We start from the raw sequence: 24,233 nt of genomic DNA, 5'->3' as shown, positions 1-24,233 counted from the left end.
CATCAGCAATGGTAGCTCAATAGTGGGTGCGAGCCCCCACCAATGCTGCACCCCCGGTGCATGAACTCGGAGCACCCTTCCGCTCCAGGTGCAATGGTGAAAAGGGGAGGGCGCGTGCAAGTCACTCCCCTATTATCCACGTGGCAAATTATAATTGAGAAGATAGATTTGTTTTAGATAGTCAAGGGTGGGCTCTTCCATTGTGGAGAGTGGGTGCAATAGTGGTGGGGACCACAATTGTGAGCCAAGGTGGGCTCACCATTGTGGATGTTCTAAGGCAACACACTCATTCTCAAACTGTTAATTTTTTATTTTTTTTATTTTCTTTCCGAAAACTTTCATCACAAAATCCTTAATCATATTATTGACTTAAGCATTAAAGTCTCTCCTCGAAGGACCTCTTCAGACTTGTTTAGCATATGGTTGTGAAAAGGCAAGATTATTGCGAGTTTTCGACTCCAATCTTATATGCATAAAAAATTATTTTAACTTTTTTTGGCCTCAAATTATTTTAACAAATTTTGGCCTCAAAATTTTGAAAATGTGTTAATACGTTTTGGGGCTATACATCGTTCGTCCGGTCGTCCCAAAAAAATCTTCACCGTCCCCCCTTATTGATTGCAATTGTTTTTTTTTTTTTTTTTGATCGGGCAAAGTCATGTTGATTGCAATTGTTGATAACTCGATGACTTATAATCAAGTAATTCGCTAAGGCTTGGTTTTAGAATTACTCTCCTCTCCTCTCCGTTCTATCAAAACTGATCAATTTTCTTCTATTTTTTGACACGAAATTTAAAAAATTAATATTTTAAATATATTTGATAATAAAGTAAATAAATAATTAAATATTTTCTTATTTATATTTATTTCATATAAGAAAATTGATCAATTTAATTGAGACGACCTAAAAAAAATATTGATCAAATTAGTTGAAACGGAGGGAGTATAATTTAAATCGGTAAAATGGCGCATTTTTTTCACTTGTTCTCGGCATTTTTAAGAACAGTGCGTGCTTTGTCTTTGGCGGAGTAGAAAATGATTATAGATTAAAAAATCTATAGTCTATAATATATTAAAAAAAAAATCAATTGAAAATCAAATTTAAAATTGAGTGACAAATTTGTGATTATAATAAAATTGAAGGTTTATCTATAAATTATACTCACTTCATCCCAACTTAAATGATACACTTCTTTTCGACACGAAATTTAAGGAGAATAAGATTGTAGTGTAAAAGTGTGTAAATGTGTATGAAGCCACATTGTTTATAGTGTAAAATTATTATCAAAAATAGAAACGCACCATTTTAGTTGGGACGGCTCAAAAAGGAATACACACCATTTAAGTTGGGACGGAGGGAGTATATTTTTTTGGTTTTGACAAGTTAAATCATGAACTATTTCAAAATTACAATTTTAACCTGACTTTTGAAGTGTGATAAATTAAATTAATCACTACCTTTTCCATTTTTACAATTTTATCTTCCCAATTATTTTTGACCGGCGGATAATTGAATTTGAGCTTACGTGGATTAGTTTGCCATGTAATATTCATGTTACGATGTCGTTTGCAATACAATTGTTGAATATTGAAAGTTAGTGTGCATATACAAGATACAATCCCTTTATAATTTGGGAATAATTTAAATTGAAATAGTACGAATCGGCGTAGTTTAGGCCTCACAAAATAACATTGTTTTTACTAATCAATAATCAATGTAAGCTCTAACTCAACACTTCAGCAACCGAAAAAAAGTTAGAGGGATGAAATTGTAAAAATTGAAAAAGTGATAATTTAATTCACCACACTTTAAAAATCACATTAAAAGTGCAATTTCAAAATAGTTAGCTATTTTTTATTTGCCAAAAAACCCTTTTCTTTTTCTTTAACTTCTAGTGATTTTATTATTAATTAACTTTATAAAACATATGTCTGATTTAACTTCTATTGATTTCTTTTAAATAAAGGGAGTGGGAAAAAACATCGAAAGAACATTTCTTTCTTATAATTTTATTCAACACTTTTTTTTAGTAAATGATCAAAATACTATCACTTGAAATAAAATACTACTCCCTCCGTCCGCCAAAAGTAGACCACTTTGGTTGGGCACAAGATTTAATAAAATTGGTGATGATTTTGATGTAGTGGAGAAAGGGTTCCACCACTTTATGAAATGTGTGGTTGAGATTGAATTTGGGGTGAGTTTTTTTGTAAATAAAGAGTATTTGTAAGGATAAAAGATTAAAGTGGGTGATGAGACCATTTTCAAAAGAGAAAAGTGATTTACTCTTTGCGGACGCCCAATATAGTAAAAATAGTTTACTTTTGGCGGACGGAGGAAGCATGAACTTATTTTTGACATTCATACTTATAAATATAACAGAAATAACTCTAGCAAATATATAATTAGGGATGTCAATCGGGCCAGCCCACCGGATTTTCGGGCTAGCCCTATCGGGTTCCGGGTTAGTCGGGTGCGGGCTAATCGGGTTGAAGATTTTTTCGGGTTGTAAATCTTCAACCCTAACCCTAAACTTTCGGGTTTCGGGCTAGCCCATCGGGCTAATCAGGTTAAAGGCGTAAAAATAAAATTATCATTTGTATTTTATTATTCCTAATGATCTAATGTATAATGTATAAAATATATATAGATATTAAAGATATAAATAGAGTTGTCAACTGGGCCGGGCCGGCCCAGCCCGAACCGGCCCAAGCCCGGTATGGGCCGGCCCAGGACCAGCCCACTTGATCGAATGGGTTAGTTGGGCCGGGCCAGCCCTTTGAAATGGGCTCCATTTGGGCTATTTATCAAACCCAAGCCCGGCCCAGGACCAGGATCGTTAGAAGCCCAGCCCAAGCCCGGCCCAGGACCAGGACCAGGCCCAGCCCAGGACCGGTCCAAGCCCAATAATTTAGGTTAAATATTATTTATATATTTATTCCTCTTATTCAATATTCAATTCCCTACACAATTTAGCAATACTAAAATATTAAACCCAATAAAATATTAAACCTATTTAAAGCCCAAGGACCATTTGTCAAATATATAAATAAGCTCAAAATAATTTAAAGATAATAATTACAAATTTAAAACAATCTAAAATTGAAAACTCATTCGTACCCAACTGAAGCTCATTCCGTCATTCGAAGTACAACCCAGTATAAGCCCATCATACTCGACCCAGCATAAGCCCATGTGAGGCCCGGCCCATTTGAGGCCCAAGCCCACTAGACATGTGGTCCTGAATCGGGCTGGGTTCGATATTTTATAAAAAGCCCGGCCCAGGACCGGCCCATTTCAAATGTGGGCTTGGGCTGGGCTGGGCCTAACTCCTTACGGGCTCAACCGGGCCTGGGCCGGGCCGGGCTGGCCCAGCCCAGTTGACAACTCTAGATATAAATTATATAACAAAGTATGAAATGCAAAAATATAAGATATTCAATATTACATAAACAAAATTATATTAAAATGAGATAGTAAAATTTAACATGTATCAATGCACTAGAATCAATCTGGATTATTACTGAATAATTAGTGGATTTGCCATGCACGTCTCATTGACAGAAAAAAAAAATTGGTATCACTTTAAAATGAGATACTAATAATTAATTTCTAACTAATGAGATACTAATAATCAATTTCTACAAAAACTTCGTAATTAATTTCACTTTTTTTAATGAGACTGCACACACACACACACATATATATTCTAACTAATTAATTTCACTTTTTTTAATGAGGCTATATATATATATATATTTAAGCAAATACCATAGATCTAAACATAACAGAAGTTGTAACTGGATACATCAGTCACAATTCCGTCAGCCTACCGGGCTTTCGGGCTAGCCCTATCGGGTTCCGGGTTAGTCGGGTGCGAGCTAATCGGGCTGGAGGTTTTTTCGGGTTGCGATTTTTCAACCCTAACCCTCTAATTTTGTCGGGTTATTCGGGTCGGCCCACAGGTTTCGGGCTGCATTGACATCGCTATATATAATACACTAGTTTGTTGAAAATTGAAATAAAGACAAGACTTGAGGCGGTATTGTATCCCTCATTGAAAATGCCAACGTGGTCGTAACAGTAAACCTGGATTAATTAATGTAGTAACGTTCACATATCTCACTCTCTCTCAAAAAAAAAAAAAATTGACAGATCAGAATGTGACTACCTGGTGCAATCTCAACCGTTAGATGCAATAACCGGCAACACCTGTGGCCCCGATCTTTAGCCACCGAAAACTCTACCCTTTAATGATTTCAGGTGCACATGGATTTGTTTTTCCCAACTTAGGGGACAGTATATGCTTCTTTCTTTCTCAAATTTCAAATCTAGTTATTATCGTATTTACACTATATTAAAAAAAAATCAAGATTTGAATTTAAAATTAATTTTAAATTGATTTTAAAAATATGTAACGTTTTGTAGTTATAATAAAATTAAAATTTATTTGTAAATTATATTTTTTCTTTGTCTTCTTATTTTTTTATTTTATTATACTTTCTAAAATTTTAAAATTCTATTAATTATAAAATATTTAATATACATATCAAATTAACGATCATAATAGAGCTTTAATTTGATAGTATATTTTATGTAAATATTAGAATTTAAAAAAAATCTTTTTCATCTCTTATCTTTTTTTGAATCAATCTATTTATCAATTTTTTTTATCTTTTTTTTCTTTTCATAATATCATTATTTATTATTATGAAAAAAAAATATTTTATTTTTTCCAGTGTCCCGTCAAAATATATTCAGTTTAATTTGTTTTTATACATTTATAAATATAAATAATTAAATTTAAATCAATTTTATATAAATATAAAAAAAATTTGTGTATTGCACGATATGCAAATGCTAACCATGTTACGTCATGCCAAAGTCTGACTTATTACTTATTTCAATTTCTTCACGATTTTTATTCACCGGAAATTCTTTTTATTCATCTAATAGATTGGTGAATTTGCTAACATATACTCCCTCCGTCCCATAATAAGTGGCCACATTCTTTTCGGCACGGAGATTAAGAAATTGAGTGTTATATGTTTTAATAGAGTGTGGCCTACAATTGTTGACCAAATTAGTGAGTAATTGTTGACTTAATTAAAGTAATTTTGGCATTTGTAGAAAGTGGCCTACAATTGTTGACCAAATTAGTGAGTAATTGTTGACTTAATTAAAGTAAACTTTTGCCATTTTTAGAAAGTAGCCACTTATAGTGGGACAGCCGAAAAAGGAAATGTGGCCACTTATTATGGGACGGAGGGAGTATAAACATTGAAAAAGTAGTTAAAAATATAAGGTGACCACTTTTAACTTTAAACTATTATTGCTTTTAAATCAGCAGTGAAATCGTCCGAAAATTTTGAATTCAAAATGTTGATAACACATGAAATTTGAACTCAAATATTCTTAATCAGCTCCAACTAAAAAAAATCTTATTCAAAAAGTCGGAACAAAAGAAACCAACAAAAATCATAAAGAAATGTCTCTAAATGCTCTCTGTATATACGTGTATATATACGCTGATTAGCTTAGCACATCCTCATTGAGTCATTTCAATTTTCAATCTCTCTCTTTCTCTCTCTCTAGATTTTGCATTTTTCCACCAAAGCCAGTTAACTTAAGTAAGAAAAAATTCGAAAAAATGGCCAAGTGCTCCACGATGATGGTGGTTCTGATGTTTGCAATGGTGGCCGGATCCGCTTTGGCTCAGGCCCCATCGGCCGCGCCCAAGGCTTCGCCGGCTGCCGCACCATTGGCTGCTCCACCGAAGCAAGCTGCAGCTCCGGCGCCGACAACTTCGATGAAGCCGCCTGCCACTGCTCCGTCGTCGGTGTCTCCAACCTCTTCTCCTCCGGCTCCTCCAACCGACGTTTCCGCTGGATCTCCCGCAGCTCCTCCGTCCATCGCCGGCGCCCCTGGTGGTTCTGCTCCGGCCCCCAGTGCAGCTACTGTGTTGAACCGCGCCGCCGCCTCCGGATCCGCCGCTCTCGTGTTGTTGTCGGCTGCTTTATTGCTTTAGGTTTTCACTCTCAGGGAATATTGTTGATTTATGGGCTACCGTATTTTTTTATTTTTATGTTGGGGGCTTTGATTTGATTCATGATGTAATCATTTGATTATTTATGGATTCTTTGATTCTAGAATTATCTTCACTTTCTTATATTTCAGGCGTATTACTGTAAATTCAATCGTTTGTTGGCATTTATATCTCTCTCTTAATTATCGTCATATTTTCTTTACAACGTGTTTTAGGCTCAACATCAGATTTGTGAAAAGTGAACAAATCAAGCTAAAGCTAAGAATTAAGAATTTGAATGATGAGAAAACTATTAATAGAGCATTTGCTAATTTCCTTTCTCTCTATGGAATTACTTGCCTTACACTTGAACTTAGGAGCCCTAATTATAGTATATTACTCCCTTTAGTAATAAGAGTACAGTTTAAATTACACGCACTTTTATCTTTCAACACTAATCAGATTTAATCGGCATTCAAGTCTCATAAACTTCAAATCTGTCTTTCATCCTACTTCTGCATCCTCTTGATCGTCAGATTTGGACATTTATAGCGCCAAATATCATGATCATTCATTCTCATCAGATAATAATATATAAATTAATCCATAATATACTAAAATATATTAAAGTTTTAATATATTCTAAGGTCTTGAAATTTTTTATTATTTGAATTTATTTTACTCGATTCACGTTTCACAAAAAAATGATAATAAAAATAAAAATATTCAATATATATGATGACGGGGATGATATTTAGCGTTTAAACATATTTAGATAAATACAAAACATGAAGATAAAGTCATAAAGCTGAGGCTAAAGGGGAATCATAATAAAATGGGAAGTGAAAGATTTCTACTATAAAGACGCGGATAAGAAATATTTGACAACCAATAATTTGTACTTCCCAATTATTATTATTTGGGTTTTGAAACCGGATTAAATGATCTTTGTTTTTGCATTCAACAGTGGCTTATAAATAGTCCTCTAAAATTAAATGTAGGGAAGTCACTCTAAAAATAAAAATAAAATTAACAAATATTCTCTTCTTTTCCAAATTTTCTCTATACTCAAATTCTTAATTATAATTAACTCTTGGCTCGATTTTTTTCACTTTTCATAAATTTGTTGTTCAATCTAAAATCCAACTTAACATATTATTAACAAGAGGTAAATGTTCCTAATAAAATGTGAAGTAGTAGTTTCTTTCAAAATTGATTAGGAAAGGTGGATAAGAAAGGGACGATGAATGACAAACAACTCATTCTATTGTATATAGTTGGACATAAATTAAATAGACAGCTAATAATGAAATTGATTTGGAGCGAGGAGGTTGGTGGCCTCCCCTTTCGAATTGAATTCTTGAAGGTCAGCATGTTATGATTATTAATAAAATAAAAATGAAGATTTTTTTTTCAGTCTTTTAATTATTAATTAATTTTTAAAACTCCTCACCATAAAAAAGAAAAAATATTGGCTCTATCATTGTCCATATTTGAATCCAAACATAATCAAATTGTTAGAAAATAGATGTCATTATATGGTGGTTTGAGTGTGGTGTGAGTGATTTTAGAGAAGTGTTGTAGATGAATAGTGTGAGTGTAATGTGTGTAGAATAGAGAGAATGATTTTAGAATGTAGTGTAGGTGTAACTTGTTTTTGAGATAGTTACAAATGGCTCACAATAACTTGTTTCGAATCTGTAGTGGGAAGATCTCTCTAGATCCCACTACATTAGTTTGCATCTAAAATTCTCTACAAATATCTACTTAAGAAATTCTCTAGATACTCTATAGAAAGTATCTAATCTCTAGAATACCCATTACTCCTCCTAGGTATTATTTAGAATACTCTAAATAAATCTAGTTGATGAGGAGAAAAGTATACATCAGCGTTGATAATATTTCGTTTAAAGAAAAGATTAATTGATTATATTTATTTTTATAAGTGTGCAGAGAATTTACGACGAAACAATCCGAAAATGGCAAGGCTCACCAATTTATGAAGACCAGCGTTGGCAAGGAAGTCAGCGCTGAGTAATAAGGTGGCGTCGTCAAATCAGTCGGCGTTGTCAAATAAAGCGGCGCTGGCTAATTGTAAGGAGACAATGCAGCAATCCGTGAGCCAAGACAAACCAATGCTACCTCAGCCCTGGCAACCAAGTATTGTTGGAAAGATAGCGACACCCGACAAAAGCTGATCAATTAGTTTTATTATTAGTGCGCTTCAAAAAGTAGTTAGTTAGGCACCATGACTCAACCTAAACACTATGCTAGATTGACTCGCAATCGTACGAGATCTATTGTAGTGTGTAAGCTAACCCAAGTCGTCTCTCAAGGAAGATTCAACAGGGCTCCTAATTGTATCACAGCGAAAGTAGTAAAGTTTAAGTTTGATTATTATAATTAAACCAATGCTTGTAATTGAAAACTCAACTTAAAACTAAACTCAGAAAATAAACTATTAAACCCTAGGCAGAATTAAAAGATAAAGTAAAGGCTACTAGGAATTAAAAGCTACTACGCTAACAATTTAAATAATTGTAAATAAAAACTTCTAATCTAATTTGACATAAATGAAATTGCAAATTGAAAGCGCTAATTCATGCATATTCAAAGAGATTAACGTAAATAAGAAATACCAATAACGTCGCGAGAATGGAATCACTGTCACTGATCACAACTTCGAAACGGAAAATTAAAGCAACACGGAAATTGAAAGCTAACTAAAACAAAATTTTGAACAACTCAAAGAACTATGAAAACTAGAAAAGAAACCCTAAACTGTTTTTGGTGCCGGAGGCTGAAGATTATCCTAATTAAGCGTAGTTAAGCCCTTTTTATAGACTGTCTTTCATCAAACCTAATGAAAACACGAGGGCCCATCAAATTTGGGCCTAAAAGAAAGTCGGCAAAACATGCGTGCGCACATAGGAGATTGCGACGAGGGATAAAGTGCTCAGCAAGTCTCGACAGCGCTGGCGAGTGATTTCCAGCTTTGGAGCAGTGTTGGCGATCTTGCGAGTGATTACCAGCGCTGGCGACCTTGCGCGTGATTGCCAGCTCTGTAAACGTAGGCAGCTCTGGAGACGTAGGCAGCTCTGGAAACGTAGGCAGCTCTGGCTATGGAAATCTGCTCTGGCGAATGAAATTCAGCTCTGTTGAGTTTGATCAGCTCTGGCTACCTTGACCGCTCTGGGGAGTGTTGTCAGCTTTGGCGAGGGATTGTCAGTGCTGGCAAGTGATTATCAGCGTTGGGCACCACTTTGAGCCCAAATAGCATTCTTCATCCTATTTTATCAAAATCTCTTGCCAAACATCAAACAGACTCATAAACGCACCAGATTCCATAACAAATAAACTCAGAATATCACAATCAAACCCCCAAAATAATAACAACTAGGCATAAATCACACCATGCAACGCAGTGTACGTGAGCATTCATCAAATTTACGATTGTAGCCCTTTGTATCTGCATTATAAATAGTTCCTTGTAGTCACTTTAAAGAGGAACGATATATAATTTTAACTTGGAAAGAAAGATTTCTGGATGTGTTCTTATTCTCCGGCGTTTTGAGTTATTCATATTTTTCTGTTTATTTTTCGATCACTCACACTCAGGTTAAAACTCTATTTTCCCATAAATTCTATAAATGTGTTGGATGTTAACTCATCATTAGCTAGGGGTGAATTCTCTAGAATATACATAGCTTATTTTCACTTAGAATATTATAGATAAATGCATCACACTTCAATACTCCTCCTTGATGCATTTATCAGTTACTCCAAGCATTCTTCGTAGAAATTGGAATATGTCCCTTGATAGTGCTTTGGTGAAGATGTCCGCCAACTGTTCTTCTGTTGGACAATACTTCATCTCAATAAGTCATTTGGCTTGGACATCTCTCAAGAAGGGATACTTGATATCAATGTGCTTTGTGTGATTGTGTTGAACTGGATTCTTGTCCATTGCGATAGCTGACTTGTTATAGCAGTAAATCTCGGTTGCCGAGTTTTGTCGTTCTCCCATGTTTTCCAATACTCTTTTAAGCCATATAGCTTGACATGTTGCTCTGGCTGCTGTGACGTACTTAGCTTCAGCTGATGAAAGTGCAATTGAGTCTTGCTTCTTTGATCCCCATGAGAAAACTCCCGATCTGAGCTTAAATACATAGCCAGCTGTGCTTTTTCATATCATCTTGCGATCTAGCCCAATCACTGTCACAATATATCCAACGAGTTGTAAGTCGAAACTTGAAGATTTGTAGCGTACATGATGTCTGGCCTCGTCGTTGTTAAGTAAAGTAGACTCCCAATCAAGCTCCGATAGTTGGTAGCATCGGTAGGCCTTGTTCCGTCTTCTTTCTTTAACTTCTCATTTGGGATTAGAGGAGTGACGATTGGCTTGCAATTTTGCATCTTAAACTTCATAAGTATATCTTCGATATACTTTTTCTGTGATAAGAAGATGCCTTCTTCTTCTTGACTTACCTCCATTATGAGGAAGTAGTGCATCAAACCCAAGTCACTCATCTCAAAGGCATTCATCATTTCTATCTTGAATTCATTAATAAGTATGGCATTGTTTCTTGTGACGATTAAGTCACCAACATAAAGAGAGACAATTAAGATGTCAGTACCTTGGGTTTTGATGTATAGAGTAGCCTCGTTTTTTGCTCCTTTTAAATTCTTGATGAGTGAAATATCCACTATCTTGCTATACTAAGCTCGTGGCGCTTGTTTGAGCCCATAGAGTGCTTTCTTTAAGCGAAGAACTTTGCCTTCTTCTTTTATGAATCTTTCTAGTTGCTCCACATATACTTCTTCTTTTAGATCTCAATTGAGAAAAGCCGACTTAACATCAAGCTGATAGATTTTCCATTTCTTCTAAGCTTCTTTATTTTGTGTCCATTCGGGCAACTGGAGCAAACGTTTCTGTGTAGTAGACTCTTGGTACTTGAGCATATCCTTTTGCGAGAAGTCTTACCTTATGCTTCTAGATCAAACCTTCAGGATTCAGCTTTGTCTTGAACACCCATTTAACTCCAATGACTTCTTTGTCACTTGGAAGATCCACAACTCCCAAGTATCATTCTTACAATCATTTGTATCTCCTCCTTCATTGCTTTAATCCAAACTTTTTTTTGGAAGCTTCTGCATAGTTATTTGGCTTCAAAGAACAAAAGTTGCATGTCTCATATATTTTAGTGGATTCAAATAAATCTGCTAGAGTTCTTACCCGAAGAGGTGGAGAGTCTGAATCGGGTCCACTGGAATAATTGGCTTCTGAGGAGGACCTTGGAGGGCTTTATTGATCTTGTTCTCCATGTTCTGTGATTCTTTTAGGAGTGTAGTTGTTGTTCGCCTTTCAGCATTTTCTGTCTCCCAATTCCAAGAGGTTTGTTCGTCAAATTCCACGTCTCGACTTGTCACCAGCTTCTTGGTCTCAAGATTGCAGATTCTGTATCCCTTGGATTTAGAGCTAGCCGAGGAAGATTCCCTTCTCCGTCTTGTCCTCCAGTTTGTGTCTTTTTACTGAGGGAATATGGATGTAGCAGATACTTCCAATGACCCTTAAATGTTTGGCTGAAGGCTTTTGTCCTGACCAAGCTTCGATCAGCGTCTTGTTTAGCAAAGCCTTTGTTGGACATCGGTTGAGTAGGTAGACTGATGTATACACTGCCTCCGCCCAAAACTTCTTTGGCAATCCTTTCTCTGCCAGTATGGATCTCGCCATCTCCATGACTGTTCGATTCTTTCTTTCCGACACGCCGTTTTGTCGTGGAGTGTAGGCCATCGTTAGTTGATGCTCCACACCTTCATCTTCACAGAACTTGTCGAACTCTTTCGAGTTGTATTCGGTACCTCGATCGCTTCTCAGCTTTTTTATTTTGCGATCACTTTGGTTCTCCACAGAGTTCTTAAATCTCTTGAAGATTCTAAAGATTTCTGATTTTTCTTGAAGGAAAATATACCCAAGTCATTCTAGAGTAGTCATCAACAAAATTACGAATATAGAAAGATAAATGAATTTTGATCCCAATATGAAAACTCTCACAAAAGCTATTTGTAAAATACTAGATAAATGTATTATAATTAAATACAAAGCAATTGACAGTACAAGTAGATGTGCATAAAAAAGAGAAGACAAATAGACGAAATTTGAGAGAAATAAAGCGGGGGGCACTGCCTCTATCCTGGCTAGAGTAGCATTACACAATATTCAAGACTGCAAAGAGAAAGGCCAAAAACAGCGCCGCGGATGGAGCAAATGCTGCGGCGGACGAGGGTTGTTCAGTGGCGGTGCCTCTAGACGTGGGAGTCGTGGTGACAGTTGGCGAAAGTGGAGGTGCGGTGGTGGTGGTGGTGGTGGATGGTGGAGAAGTGGTGGTGGTTCCCGACGGTGATGCCTTGCTGCCTTCGGTGGGTGAAGCGGCAGCTACGGTGACAGCAAGCTTCATTCCGCCGCCGCAATGGCCGGGGACGCCGCAAATGTAGTAACGTGGGCCGGCGGTCTTGAGGGTAATGGAGGTGGCGCCGCTGCTGTCTGAGGTTATGGCGTTGCCGGTCGTACATGTTTTGTAGTCATTTGCACTCACTTCATCCAGAGTGTGCCCAGATGCATAGTTGAATACTGCACGGATATATTTATTTTAATGTATATCTCAATGTACCGCTACACAATTCAAAATGACTATACCCATTTCAAATTTTCAAGTCAAGTGTGTGTAATTAATTTAGTACTACTATTTATTATTTTTCTATGTGTGAGTGTGAGTATCCATTTAAATATCAACACTCTTTCAATTTTAAATACTATCTCAATTTACCCCCAACCTAAAGTTTTAGCTCTGGCTTTACATGCCGTCGTATTCTAGAGGGTTATGTTATGTATATATGTCAATTTTGTATTGATGACAAAGATAAAATGAAGCGATTTTCACCTTAAAATTCTGAAATTGTACATTTATTTAGGTACAAAATTCCTTTATAAATATGATAATTAAAATCACCTAAAATTGTTACAAATCACCTAAACAGTAAACACATTGCACATTCATTTACAAATATTCCTCATTATAATGATTGAACAAACAACTGATTTACCTAGCATCGAAAATAGCCAATTTGAGTGATGAATAAAAAACTTTCAAAATGCTTTGTATTTCTCTAAGAATTTTTTTTTTAAAAAAAATGAGTAAAATAAAATCTTCACCAAAAATTATTAATTTTAAAATTTAATTAATATTATAAACATATTAAATACGCCTCCTGATCCCATTGTCCCTCCGCCCCTGCTCAACAGATAATTCGAAATAACATACCGAGGGTGTCGCCAACTTTGAAGGTTTTGTCAGTAGCCCAAGTGGAGTAGTCAGCTCCCACAGACCAACCAGATGAATCCCCAACTGTATAAACTGCCGCTGATACTCCTCCTATTCCTACTATTATCATCGCTATCATCACCACCATCAATCCATCTCTTCCCATCTTTTCTATTTCTTCCTAATCAAATCAATGCCTTAGCTTCTTTGGTTCAAGATGCTACTGCCACATGCAAAATCTACTTATATATATATACACACACACACAAGGAGTTAGAGAGCTCATTTTTTATATTGGAGTTGTTAATCACTCTTTTTTTTTTTTTTTGGAGGAAAGGAGTTGTTAATTAGTATGTCCCTTTATATGATTATTATTCCGCGCGTCAGCTGTAAAGGAGTTGTTTAGAAAATGGATGTAAAGTTGGTGACAACACTTTCAATTATTAGAAGATTAGAGTATTATGGAATATTTGGTAAAGCTTCAAAGTTTGATCAACAAACAACTATTTAAGTTAATCGAGTAGGGAATAATTTTGACATATATGGTCATGATCGCATGTGTATATACACATTCGGTATTGCTTTATCTAGTCTAGACTCTATATCTAAAACTAATGCATTAAATCCGACTACCTATTTTCTTGGGTAGTTGAAATAACCCAATCCCTTTTTCTTCTTATAAAGAAATTAAACTATTTATTTTTTTCAATTAACATTATTGAAGGCCTAGTCGAGAATTCGTAGTGTTCAAAATGTATCATATCGGTATTATTTTATACATTTACAAAGAAGGCATCTCTTGCGGTTGTTGAAATTAACATGGCTCTTGAGTAAAATTTCATATACTTATACAATTGGAATCGATGGGAATATATTTGATTCAGATGTGAGGGCAAAAGATCTTTGTAATGAACGGACAAGAAACAAAATAATTTTGTGGTGGGTTTTAAATGGTTGGCCAACTCAATTGAAAAGAAGGTAAGCAGTTGGAGGTGATTTAAAGGTAGATAATGTTGAGTTGTTATAGTACGTGATTATGAAATAGTAGGTGAAAAGGCTTTTCATATTTTTATAAGTTATGATAGAGCATTATCGTCTCTCCAACACTATCATGATAAAAGCGACAGAGAGGTTATGATAAATTTTGATTACTAACAGAAAATAATGGCAGCTTTATCACAAGATTGAAGGATATTAATGACAAAATACCTATCCAATATTCATATGTCTCACAGACATATAGAGTTAAAATTCACAGAGAGACTCAAACAGAAACTCGTGCAGAAAATATGAAAAACACAAGATGTCTGGGGGGCCACGCCCAGTATAAACGTTCACTAGTGATGATAAGATATACAAATGACTTACACGCGAAGAACCAATCTTCTTAGCCTCTATATCTTCCCAAATCTCCACCTACGAGAACAAAACGAAAGCAAGATAGCAACTTTCTTCTTGAACGTGATTGCCACTCAATCCACGCTCAACACCAATCAAACAAAATCACTCCAACAGGATGGAGCAATCGAAAACACAAAAGAATAAAGTAACGCACGCTTACAAAATGAATAAGCAACGAACTAGAGCACACTCAACACAAACTGTATATATGCTCTCAATATGCATGAAATTACTCTCACAAAGTAAAGAGAATAACAATAAACGCAGCAGCAACCTCTGTCCTCTTCGTCTCTAATATATATGTAAACCCTAGATGAAGATGGGTTGAGATCGGGCCCTTGGGGAAAGACTTGCGGCGGCCCAAATAAGGGTTCACTGAAGAACTCCCTTGCAAAAAGAAGAACCAAGAGATATATATTTGGAGGAAGGCCCAAGAAAAAACCCAACAAAAACCTGCAAATAAAAATATGTCTCCAGAAACATGTAACTGGAGAAGCAACTCATGTAGGAACAACAAAAAAAACTCGAGAAGCAACTCCCGAAGCAACAATTCAGTCCAGAATATGAAAGCTCTAGACACTTATTGTCTACACAATGACAATTAAATAGAGTGTGAAAATACTCTAACAATCTCCCCATTTATCATTGGTGTAGACAAAACCAATATCTGCTCAACTCATAAATGCACAGCAGAAACGAAACAGAGTTATCAAAAATACTCCCCCTCAATGTGATCAGCTCCCCCTCTAAGATACAACCACAAATATATACTCCCTCTTTTTGTCATAGCAATGACAAGGGATGCCAATAACTGAGATGAACTCAACCATCATACACGTTCAACAAACATGCCCATAACACCAGAGACGCCACAAGCTGCAACAAAACAACTCAAGCATAACCAACATCAAACTTCCCCTTTGTGACGAACCATCAATAATAAGGGTCTGAGTCACCAATATACTAAACAGCAAAAAAAAATCCACTTTAGCAGCACATGAGTGAATAGTGGTCCAATGAGAGAAGTCCTTAACTGGCATGACTTTACTCAAAGTATCTGTGAATGTTATAACATTCGAAATCTCCAGAAAGTTGGAACATCTGAGGATACTCCTGGCAGAGCACGATAAGAAACTGGTACTTTTGCTTGAGCACACCAATAAATAGCAAAGTACCCGTGCATGACGAACGGATAATCATAAGATGCAGAGCCCAGGTCTTTGATGCCAATGTTCTGTAAGATCTGTGTAGGCTTTTAAACGCGAGTTATCAGTCGTGACAACATAACAATTATCACTTGATCGCTTTCCAGTAATGAACTCTTTCTCACCATCCTTCACAATGCACTTATCCTTGTCGAAGCTAACACTCATTTTAATATCACAAAGCTGACTGTTGTTGATTAAATTAGCTTTTAAACCATTGACAAGCATAACATTCTTGAGCTTCGGCATACCTGGAACATTTAGAGTCCCTGTTCCAACCACTTTTGCCTTGACACCATCTCCAAACGTTACTCCTTCACCACCAACCATCTAAATATCCTCAAGATACTTCTCATCTCATGTCATATGATTAGATTAGCCACTGTCCAGAAACCATGAGCTTTGAAATCCAGACCTCAGAGAATTGTGAACCACGTAGCTCTTGTTCATCCTTGGTCGATGTTTTTGAGAGTTTCTCTTGTTCAACTTCATGTCAGCAAGAAGGAATATACATCTGGGCCTAATATGTCCATGCCTTCCACAGTAGTGTCATATAAGAACGAAGGCTCGATTATAATTCTTCTTAGGTGAAAGGTTCCTGTATGCAGCCGGTCTATGAGTATTTTGAGGAGCTTGCCGATTTTCAACTTTGGGATTAATAAATTCAGGCTTGATAGCATCAGTTTTAGGGACCCATCATTTTCCTTGAAACCCCAATCCAGTCTTATTTCCAGCACTCCGATCATTTTCAAGTATCTCATCTAGCTTGTCAGTTCCAGTATTCATCATTTTGACAAGCTTTTGTTGATGCTCTAATTCACCGACCTTCAGTTTCATGGTTTGTTGAAGAACCACAAGTTCATTCTTTAGCTTTTCGTACATATCTTTGTACTCATCACGTTCTCTGGAAACATCACTGAGTTGTGTGGAGAGAGATTTGTTTAACTCAAGCATCGCCACACATTTATTGTACAATATCTCATAATTTTCAGCCAAGTACTTCTCATCAATTTCCTCGCTGTCACTATCAGTTTCTTTAGTAGTTGCAACTATCGTAGAGACTGTGTTAGGCACATCATCTACCTTGGCAATGTAGGCAATACAGTCTCTTCCTTAGTGTCAGTCTCAGTTGCGAGCTTAAATGGATCATCATTAATATCTTCTTTTTTGTTCCCAGAATCTGCAACAAAAGCAATGCTATTTCTTTTCCTAGTTTTCTCATATCTCAAATTCATCTCAAACGTCCTCAACGATCCTATGAGTTCTTCCAGCTTCATATCAGACACATCTCTCGCTTCATCAATAGCAGCAATTTTGTAATCGAATCTCTCTGGTTAAGCGCGCATCACCTTTCTCACCAGTTTCTCTTTAGAAATTTTCTCACCAAGTGAGAAACTCTCGTTGGCAATAGCAAGGATTTTGCCATGAAAAATACTGATTGTCGCGTTCTCGTCCATCTTTAATTCTTCAAATCTGGTGGCTAATTGTTGAAGACATTGTTTCTTGACTTTAGAATTCCCTTCATACGTACTCATCAGCACATCATACGCCTATTTACCAGTAACACACATGGATATAAGAGCAAATACCTCTATGGTTACAGCATTCTGAATGGAATTCAGACCTTTTTTATTGGCTTTAGAAGCAGCTAATTTGATAATCGTCCACTTGTTCCTAGGTTTAGGTTTTCCATGCTCATCACTTGGGGCAGTCCATCCTTCTTCAATCAAGGTCCAGGCATTCTCATCAACAGCCCGAATGAAGGAGATCATTCGCATCTTCCAGTAGGAATAATTGCTTCCATCAAGCAGAGGTGGTCTTACAACAGATCCACCTTCTCTTTGCAATGCCATTAAGCACACAATCATAGCAGCGGAAAGAACATGATAGATACACCAGGGATCAACACCAATATATTAGGTGTCCCTACTCTGGTACCAATTGAAAAAATACCTATCCAATATTCATATGTCTCACAAACATATAGAGTTAAAACTCGCAGAGAGACTCTAACAGAAACTCATGCAGAAAATATGAAGAACACAAGAACATCAACAATGGTTACCCAGTTCGGTGATAACACACCTACGTCTGGGGGGGCACGCCCAGTATAAACGTTCACTATTGATGATAAGATATACAAAGGACTTACACACGAAGAACCAATCTTCCTAGCCTCTATATCTTTCCAAATCTCCGCCTACGTGAACAAGACGAAAGCAAGATAGCAACTTTCTTCCTAAAAGTGATTGCTACTCAATCCATGCTCAACACCAATCAAACAAAATCACTCCAACAGGCTGGAGTAATCGAAAACACAAAAGAACAAAGTAACCCACGATTACAAAAGGAATAAGCAACGAACTAGAGCACACTCAACACAAACTGTATGCTCTCAATATGCACGAAATTACTCTCACAAAGTAAAGAGAATAACAATAAACGCAGCAGCAACCTCTGTCCTCTTCGTCTCTAATATATATGTAAACCTAGATGAAAATGGGTTGAGATCTTGCCCTTGAGGAAAGACTTGCGGCGGCCCAAATAAGGGTTCACTGAAACCCTAGGTAGAAAAACTCCCTTGCAAAAAGAATAACCAAGAGATATATATTCGGAGGAAGGCCTAAGAAAAAACCCAACAAAAACCTGCAAATAAAAAGCAGCCCATATGTCTCCAGAAACATGTAACTAGAGAAACAACTCATGTAGAAACAACAAGAAGAACTCGAGAAGCAACTCTCGAAGCAATAGTTCAGTACAGAACATGAAAGCTCTATACACTCATTGTCTACACAATGACAATTAAATAGAGTATGAAAATACTCTAACAATTAATAAATGGGAACACTTATAAAAATATACTAATATTTAATGGTGTTCCACTGGAAATTGATATAGAAATAAAATGTAAATGAGAAAATAATTAACAAAGTCAGCAATTGGAACATTGGGAAGAAAAAGTGGTGAAATATGGATATTCATATGGGGGTAATAGTTCGATTTCGTTTATTAATTTGTTTCACACTTTAAAGGGGGTATAATCAAGTCTGTGCAGCTTAGCTTAGGAGGATTTTCATGGATGGTGGTGGTCTCACTTTGATGCCGCGTTAGAATATATTAGTGATGAGTAGCACCAATCAAATCATTCAAGTTCTTCTTAAATATGCAGTCTTATATGTTTATATTTTCGAAATCCCTTTCTGTACCCCTCCGCTTCGAAGCATTCTTTTTTGTATGTTTCGTTCGTCCATATACCCCATCCGCTTCGAAGCACTCATAGGAATCGCTCTTTCATCTTTGTTCGTGCATTGTGCACCGACAATCACTCTTTACTTCTGCTTCAAGCGTCACAGTTCACTAGATGTACTGATTACAAATAAACTAATGGTTTTAATCTGCTGCACTTTATACATTGTTTAGAAATAAAATATTCATTTCCGGCAAATATAGATATTAACTTATCAGTTATATATGTGAGAATTATTGTTTTTAATTTTTTCATCTCATTTCATATTGATATCTAAATATAATCAAATAAACAGCTCACAACCCAAAACCTGATCTCACAAAAAAAGTCTTTAATTACTCAATTTTGTCATTTGAATTAACCCTCGTTAACTTTCACATCTTAACAATTGATTAAGTTTTAGTTAATTTGAAACTACCAATCTCTCTCTCTCTCTCTCTCTATATATATATATATAAAGAATCACTTGCAAAAACAAGTTATGTTTTTCTGCCAAATCACCTTGTTATTTTTTGAAATAATCTTTTTTGTTTTAATTTCATCTACTTTAAATTATACGCTAATTCTCCTGTGCGACCGTCGCACAGGTGTGCGACGGGTCGACCTGGATCCAAACCCGCCCTCCTGACCCGAAACCCTGACCCGCGTGGGTTTGACTCATACTCCTAATTATTACATTTGTTTATAACAATTGTTACTTTTAATAAACATAATATATACATTTGTTCATATAAATGTATATTGATATGTATAATGTGTTATATGGAATGAAGGTAAATATTTATATTAATATAAGTATATATTTGTGCGACCAAATGTATATCTTATGCTTATTAAAAGTAAATACTCCTATTAGGGTTTAGTTTTCACCTATTAGGGTTTAGTGTTCACGCTTAGGGTTTAGTTTACAGGGTTTAGGGTTTAGTTTATAGAATTTAGGGTTTAGAAAATATAATACTGTATATTAAATGAAGGAAAATACCTATATTTATATAAGTATACATTTGTTCGCACAAATGTATAGTTCATGCTTATTAAAAGTAATAATTATTATAAACAAATGTAATAATTTAGAATTTAGGATTTCGGGTCTGGAATGCGGGCCGGGTCGGGCGCGGGTCGGGGCGGACCCGTCGCACACTGTGCGACGGTCGCACCCAAGACCAGCCCTAAATTATATGATTATCTTTTTATCGTACTAATTTCTATTGTCTCAATTAAAGTATTAGTTAATTTTTTATCTTTTAAATATTTTAGGATAAAATGTAAATAAAATGCTCAACAAACATAAATAATATTATTAAAATATCGATATTGTTGGGATTGTAATTGATACACAATCCTAATAATTTGATTAATATTAAATGTTAAAAAAAATATACTCCTTCCGTCCCACGAATCTTGACACATTTTCCTTTTTGGACGTTCCACGAATCTTGACACATTTCCAAATAAGGTAATAATTATTTCCTACTTTATCACTTTTATTACATTTTCTCTCATACTTTATCACTTTTATACTTTATTAACTATACTTAAAACACTAATCTACAATTCATTAATTTCTATACCGAAATCAAACGTGTCAAGATTCGTGGGACGGAGGGAGTATATGTTAATTAAATATTCAAGAAAAAAATATTAAAAGTCCATGTATAATCATAAATCCTATCAATATTAATATTTTAATAATATTATTAATGTTTATTAAACATTTTATTTACATTTTATCCGTATAACTAACACTTATAAAATATTTAGAAGATAAATTTAATTTAATTGCGGCCACACCGCCGCCGCCACTTCCCTACCTCCGTTGTCGGCACTTCTCCAGCACGGTGGACCTTCCCCCTTCCCCCACCCCGCCGCCGTCCCCTACCCCCCGTTGAACATGGTGAATTCGACAGAGAGAGAGAGAGAGAGGCGGAGGCTACCTTCCCCCATCCGCACACCTCCCTTCCCAAATTCTACCCGGCTGATGACACGCGAAAGGCCAAGCCCACCAAAAACGAGAAGGCCGTCGCTGTGGAGAAACCTCCCAAATTCTACCCGGCTGATGACGTTAAGAAGCCGCTCAAGGCCAAGCCCACCAAGCTCAGAGCGAGCAAGGGAGATTTAAGGGGAAGAGAGTTGTTTTCCTCTGGATTGCTTCCTGTAACATATCTGGTGTAATTGTAAATGTGAATTCACAAGAAGAAGAACAATGCTCTTCCTCTACAAAACAAAGAGGATCACAAGCCTGTTCATACATCATTGTTCAAGCCTGTTCCACAATTGAGTGAGTTTTTGGTTCCAATTCTCTTTCTTTTGTCTGCAAACCTTATATTATTGCGATCCAATTCATTTACTATAACATCTTCAGTTTTTGTTGAATGAAAAAAAATACACCAATTACCCTTGAAAAAATTACAACAAAAAAATAACCACTTCTTTATAGTATTATAGTATAAAATTACTATAAATTTAACTAATATTTTAAATAGATCATTCATGCAGTACTTTCATTAGAAATTACTATAAAATAATAAAAAATAAAGTATGAAAGGTTTGTTAATTTTAAATCCACAGCTTCACTCTTTCAAGTCTTAAACAGTTAAATTTTGTCTTTCAGTTGAGGTATCAAATGGACAGATAACCTTTCTTGGATACGAAAAATTTTCATCTCAGACTAAATTCATAAATTTGATTTTGAGGATTCCAAGGTGCAAATGGGAAGAGATTCTCTGACCAAAATCAATTCATCAACCTAAGGGATATATTGAAGAAAGAGCTCATTCACCCCAAAAAGAATAGATACAGCAGTTGGATTGGATACAAAAGAAGATGTTGTTTGGGAGAAAACACACTCAAAGATCATGGATCTCCATATCAAAACTGTTTGCTCATATAATTGAGTATTTATATCTTCATCATGTAGATTTCTGCTGAATCCAAAAATTTGTAGAAGAGGAAGTCGACAAGAAAGCTATCAAGTTATCTTCACTCCCCATTCTAATGCCAATGATCAACATTTTTTCATCTAGCATATGAGGATGCATTCAAACACTTGTAAAACTAAGCAACTAAACCTCAGTAGACGATGAGGTTTCTTCGGAAGAGCCCGACTCACTTTCACTTGCTGATTGAATAGTCGCCGCTGTTTCCTGCCTCAAGAATCTCTTACTTGGCGCAACGCGTAAGGTTCTCCCCATAAACTCCTGAAACACAACAACATTTAGAGGGCGTTTACTTTCAAAGATTAGCCTTGATACATAGACTAATCCCTTGTTTACTTGGATGGATTGAAACTTTGGAATATCTCTCGATTAATTCAATCATTAAAGTTAGTTTTGGTGGATTCATATCCCATTGAAAGAGTGGGATTGAAGAAATGAGGCTCAATCATGTATCGTATCTATCATGCAAATTAAACGCCTCGAGAGTCTAATAACTAATAAGCCACATTCATTATTAATTATTATTATACCTTTCCTTGAAACGCAGCGAGTGCTGCATCGGCCTCTGCCTTAGTGTTGAAGGACACAAAGCCATAACCAGCTGATCGGCGAGGATTATCACGAAATATGATTTCAGCAGAAACTGCATTAGCATTATGAGCATTGAAGAACTCCTTGAGGTCCTTGGACCTCGCCTGAAACGGTAAAAACGTCACGAACAAATTGTGCACTGCCTTAGGCCGCGGCGGGGACGGCGGCTGCTTCGGCTTCTTCGGTTTTGCCCAATTAAGCTTCAACACTCTACCCTCAAATTCCTACACAATCACCTCATTCAAACAATTATGTTCATGTTCATGTTCATGTTGAGATCGGTGCAGAAATGAAATTGTTTTAGCTTACAGAGGCTTCGAGGCTGTTGAAAGCAGCAAGTGCTTCATCAGGAGAACCCATAGTCACAAAAGCAAGACCCCTATTCCTTTCTTTATTATACATTGAAAACTTCAAAAAAACAAAAAAACAAAATGAGAAACCAGAAAAGAAGAAGGGAGTACAAATAAGATAGGGAAAGTCACCTCAATTTCGACAACAGTGCCATACTTCTGAAAGAGGGGGCGAAGATCATCCTCGGTGGATGTCCATGGAACATTCTGGACGAGCAACCTCGTCGTAGAAACTTCATCTTCTGATTCGGCGGTAATTTGTGATTGAATAGCTGGAAGGGCTCGGAGTGGGGCGTTGAGGAACAGGTGTAAATTGGACTTCCGAGGCCTGCTGCCGACGGATAGAAGAAGACGGTGGTTGGGTAGCGGCAGGTGGGTGTGGGAGGTGGCGGGAGGGAAATACAGAATTCGAAATGCGGCGGCCATTTATAGCAGTTTGCAAATATTGCTCCAGCTAATATTGATGAACATGTGTGAGAGAGGGAGTGAGGGAGGGGAAGGATAAGAGAAGGAATACTCATGAGTCATATGTTTATGCGGCGGAATTGCAGTTTTATCCCTTACTTGAGGAGATATTGCACATCTAACCCAAATACGGTAAATTCTACCCTACACCAGGGTCGCCGGCACTCCTAGATCGGATGTGCGACACGTGTAAAGGTTAACTTTATGGCTTTGAATAAATTTAAAGCCAAATTAAACATAACGATGTTAACTTCCGTTTAAGTAATCATTTGTAGTAACCCCATTTTTCAAAGTTGGTCTGATCTAGGTTCAGTTGTCATTCCAATCACGCATTTCGATGAGTTTCGGCAAGTAAATTCGGCAAGCCAATTTAAATGCTCGGCAAATATTAATTTACTTTGGCAAACATATTTTAAAATTTTAATATATAATTAAACTTATAATTATTGAAAATATTAATTTTCGAACTATGTTTATTATGTGAAATAGATAAAAGCAAATTGAAATTGAATAAATTTCTTTTATTTTAAAAGAATCTACATACATACATATATATATATATATATATATATATATTATATTTTCTTTGATCAATGCTCTGTGGTAATTCCTAGCACGAGTTTCCATATTTTCGGCAATCACTATTTGGCAAGCCATGTATTATGCTTGGCAGACATTAATTTAGTTCGG

The 24,233-nt window shown here is 36.1% G+C and overlaps 3 protein-coding genes across 3 annotated transcripts; 1 reads left to right on the top strand and 2 right to left on the bottom strand.

Annotated features, from left to right (window-relative positions):
- The first annotated feature begins 5,651 nt into the window (after positions 1-5,651).
- On the top strand, positions 5,652-6,029 carry LOC130993817 (classical arabinogalactan protein 5-like). The gene has a single exon (XM_057918855.1). It carries the CDS (start codon positions 5,652-5,654, stop codon positions 6,027-6,029), a length of 378 nt encoding a protein of 125 aa, XP_057774838.1.
- Positions 6,030-12,081: 6,052 nt separating this feature from the next.
- Positions 12,082-13,886, bottom strand: LOC130992678 (blue copper protein). Its single transcript, XM_057917428.1, has 2 exons — positions 13,349-13,886; positions 12,082-12,657 (listed from the first exon to the last, which is right to left on the bottom strand). Exons 1-2 carry the CDS (start codon positions 13,512-13,514, stop codon positions 12,236-12,238), a joined length of 588 nt encoding a protein of 195 aa, XP_057773411.1. The 5' UTR covers positions 13,515-13,886; the 3' UTR covers positions 12,082-12,235.
- An 8,144-nt stretch (positions 13,887-22,030) lies between these two features.
- Positions 22,031-23,656, bottom strand: LOC130992655 (28 kDa ribonucleoprotein, chloroplastic). Its single transcript, XM_057917392.1, has 4 exons — positions 23,211-23,656; positions 23,038-23,136; positions 22,668-22,952; positions 22,031-22,398 (listed from the first exon to the last, which is right to left on the bottom strand). Exons 1-4 carry the CDS (start codon positions 23,502-23,504, stop codon positions 22,264-22,266), a joined length of 813 nt encoding a protein of 270 aa, XP_057773375.1. The 5' UTR covers positions 23,505-23,656; the 3' UTR covers positions 22,031-22,263.
- Positions 23,657-24,233: the final 577 nt, after the last annotated feature.

Source organism: Salvia miltiorrhiza, chromosome 7 (genome assembly GCF_028751815.1).
Source record: "Salvia miltiorrhiza cultivar Shanhuang (shh) chromosome 7, IMPLAD_Smil_shh, whole genome shotgun sequence".
Lineage (NCBI taxonomy): Eukaryota > Viridiplantae > Streptophyta > Magnoliopsida > Lamiales > Lamiaceae > Salvia > Salvia miltiorrhiza.
Note: the sequence above shows the minus strand (reverse complement) of the source record. Positions and strands in the feature narration are given on the sequence as shown.

Excerpts from the sequence above, each read along its gene's own strand:
- LOC130993817 (XM_057918855.1), top strand. The coding sequence starts at position 5,652 with ATGGCCAAGTGCTCCACGATGATGGTGGTTCTGATGTTTGCAATGGTG.
- LOC130992678 (XM_057917428.1), bottom strand. The coding sequence starts at position 13,514 with ATGGGAAGAGATGGATTGATGGTGGTGATGATAGCGATGATAATAGTA. Across the intron at positions 12,658-13,348 it reads CAAAGTTGGCGACACCCTCG|TATTCAACTATGCATCTGGG; the intron begins GTATGTTATTTC and ends ATATCCGTGCAG.
- LOC130992655 (XM_057917392.1), bottom strand. The coding sequence starts at position 23,504 with ATGGCCGCCGCATTTCGAATTCTGTATTTCCCTCCCGCCACCTCCCAC. Across the intron at positions 23,137-23,210 it reads GCACTGTTGTCGAAATTGAG|TTTTCAATGTATAATAAAGA; the intron begins GTGACTTTCCCT and ends GTTTTTTTGAAG. Across the intron at positions 22,953-23,037 it reads TCAACAGCCTCGAAGCCTCT|GAATTTGAGGGTAGAGTGTT; the intron begins GTAAGCTAAAAC and ends GTGATTGTGTAG.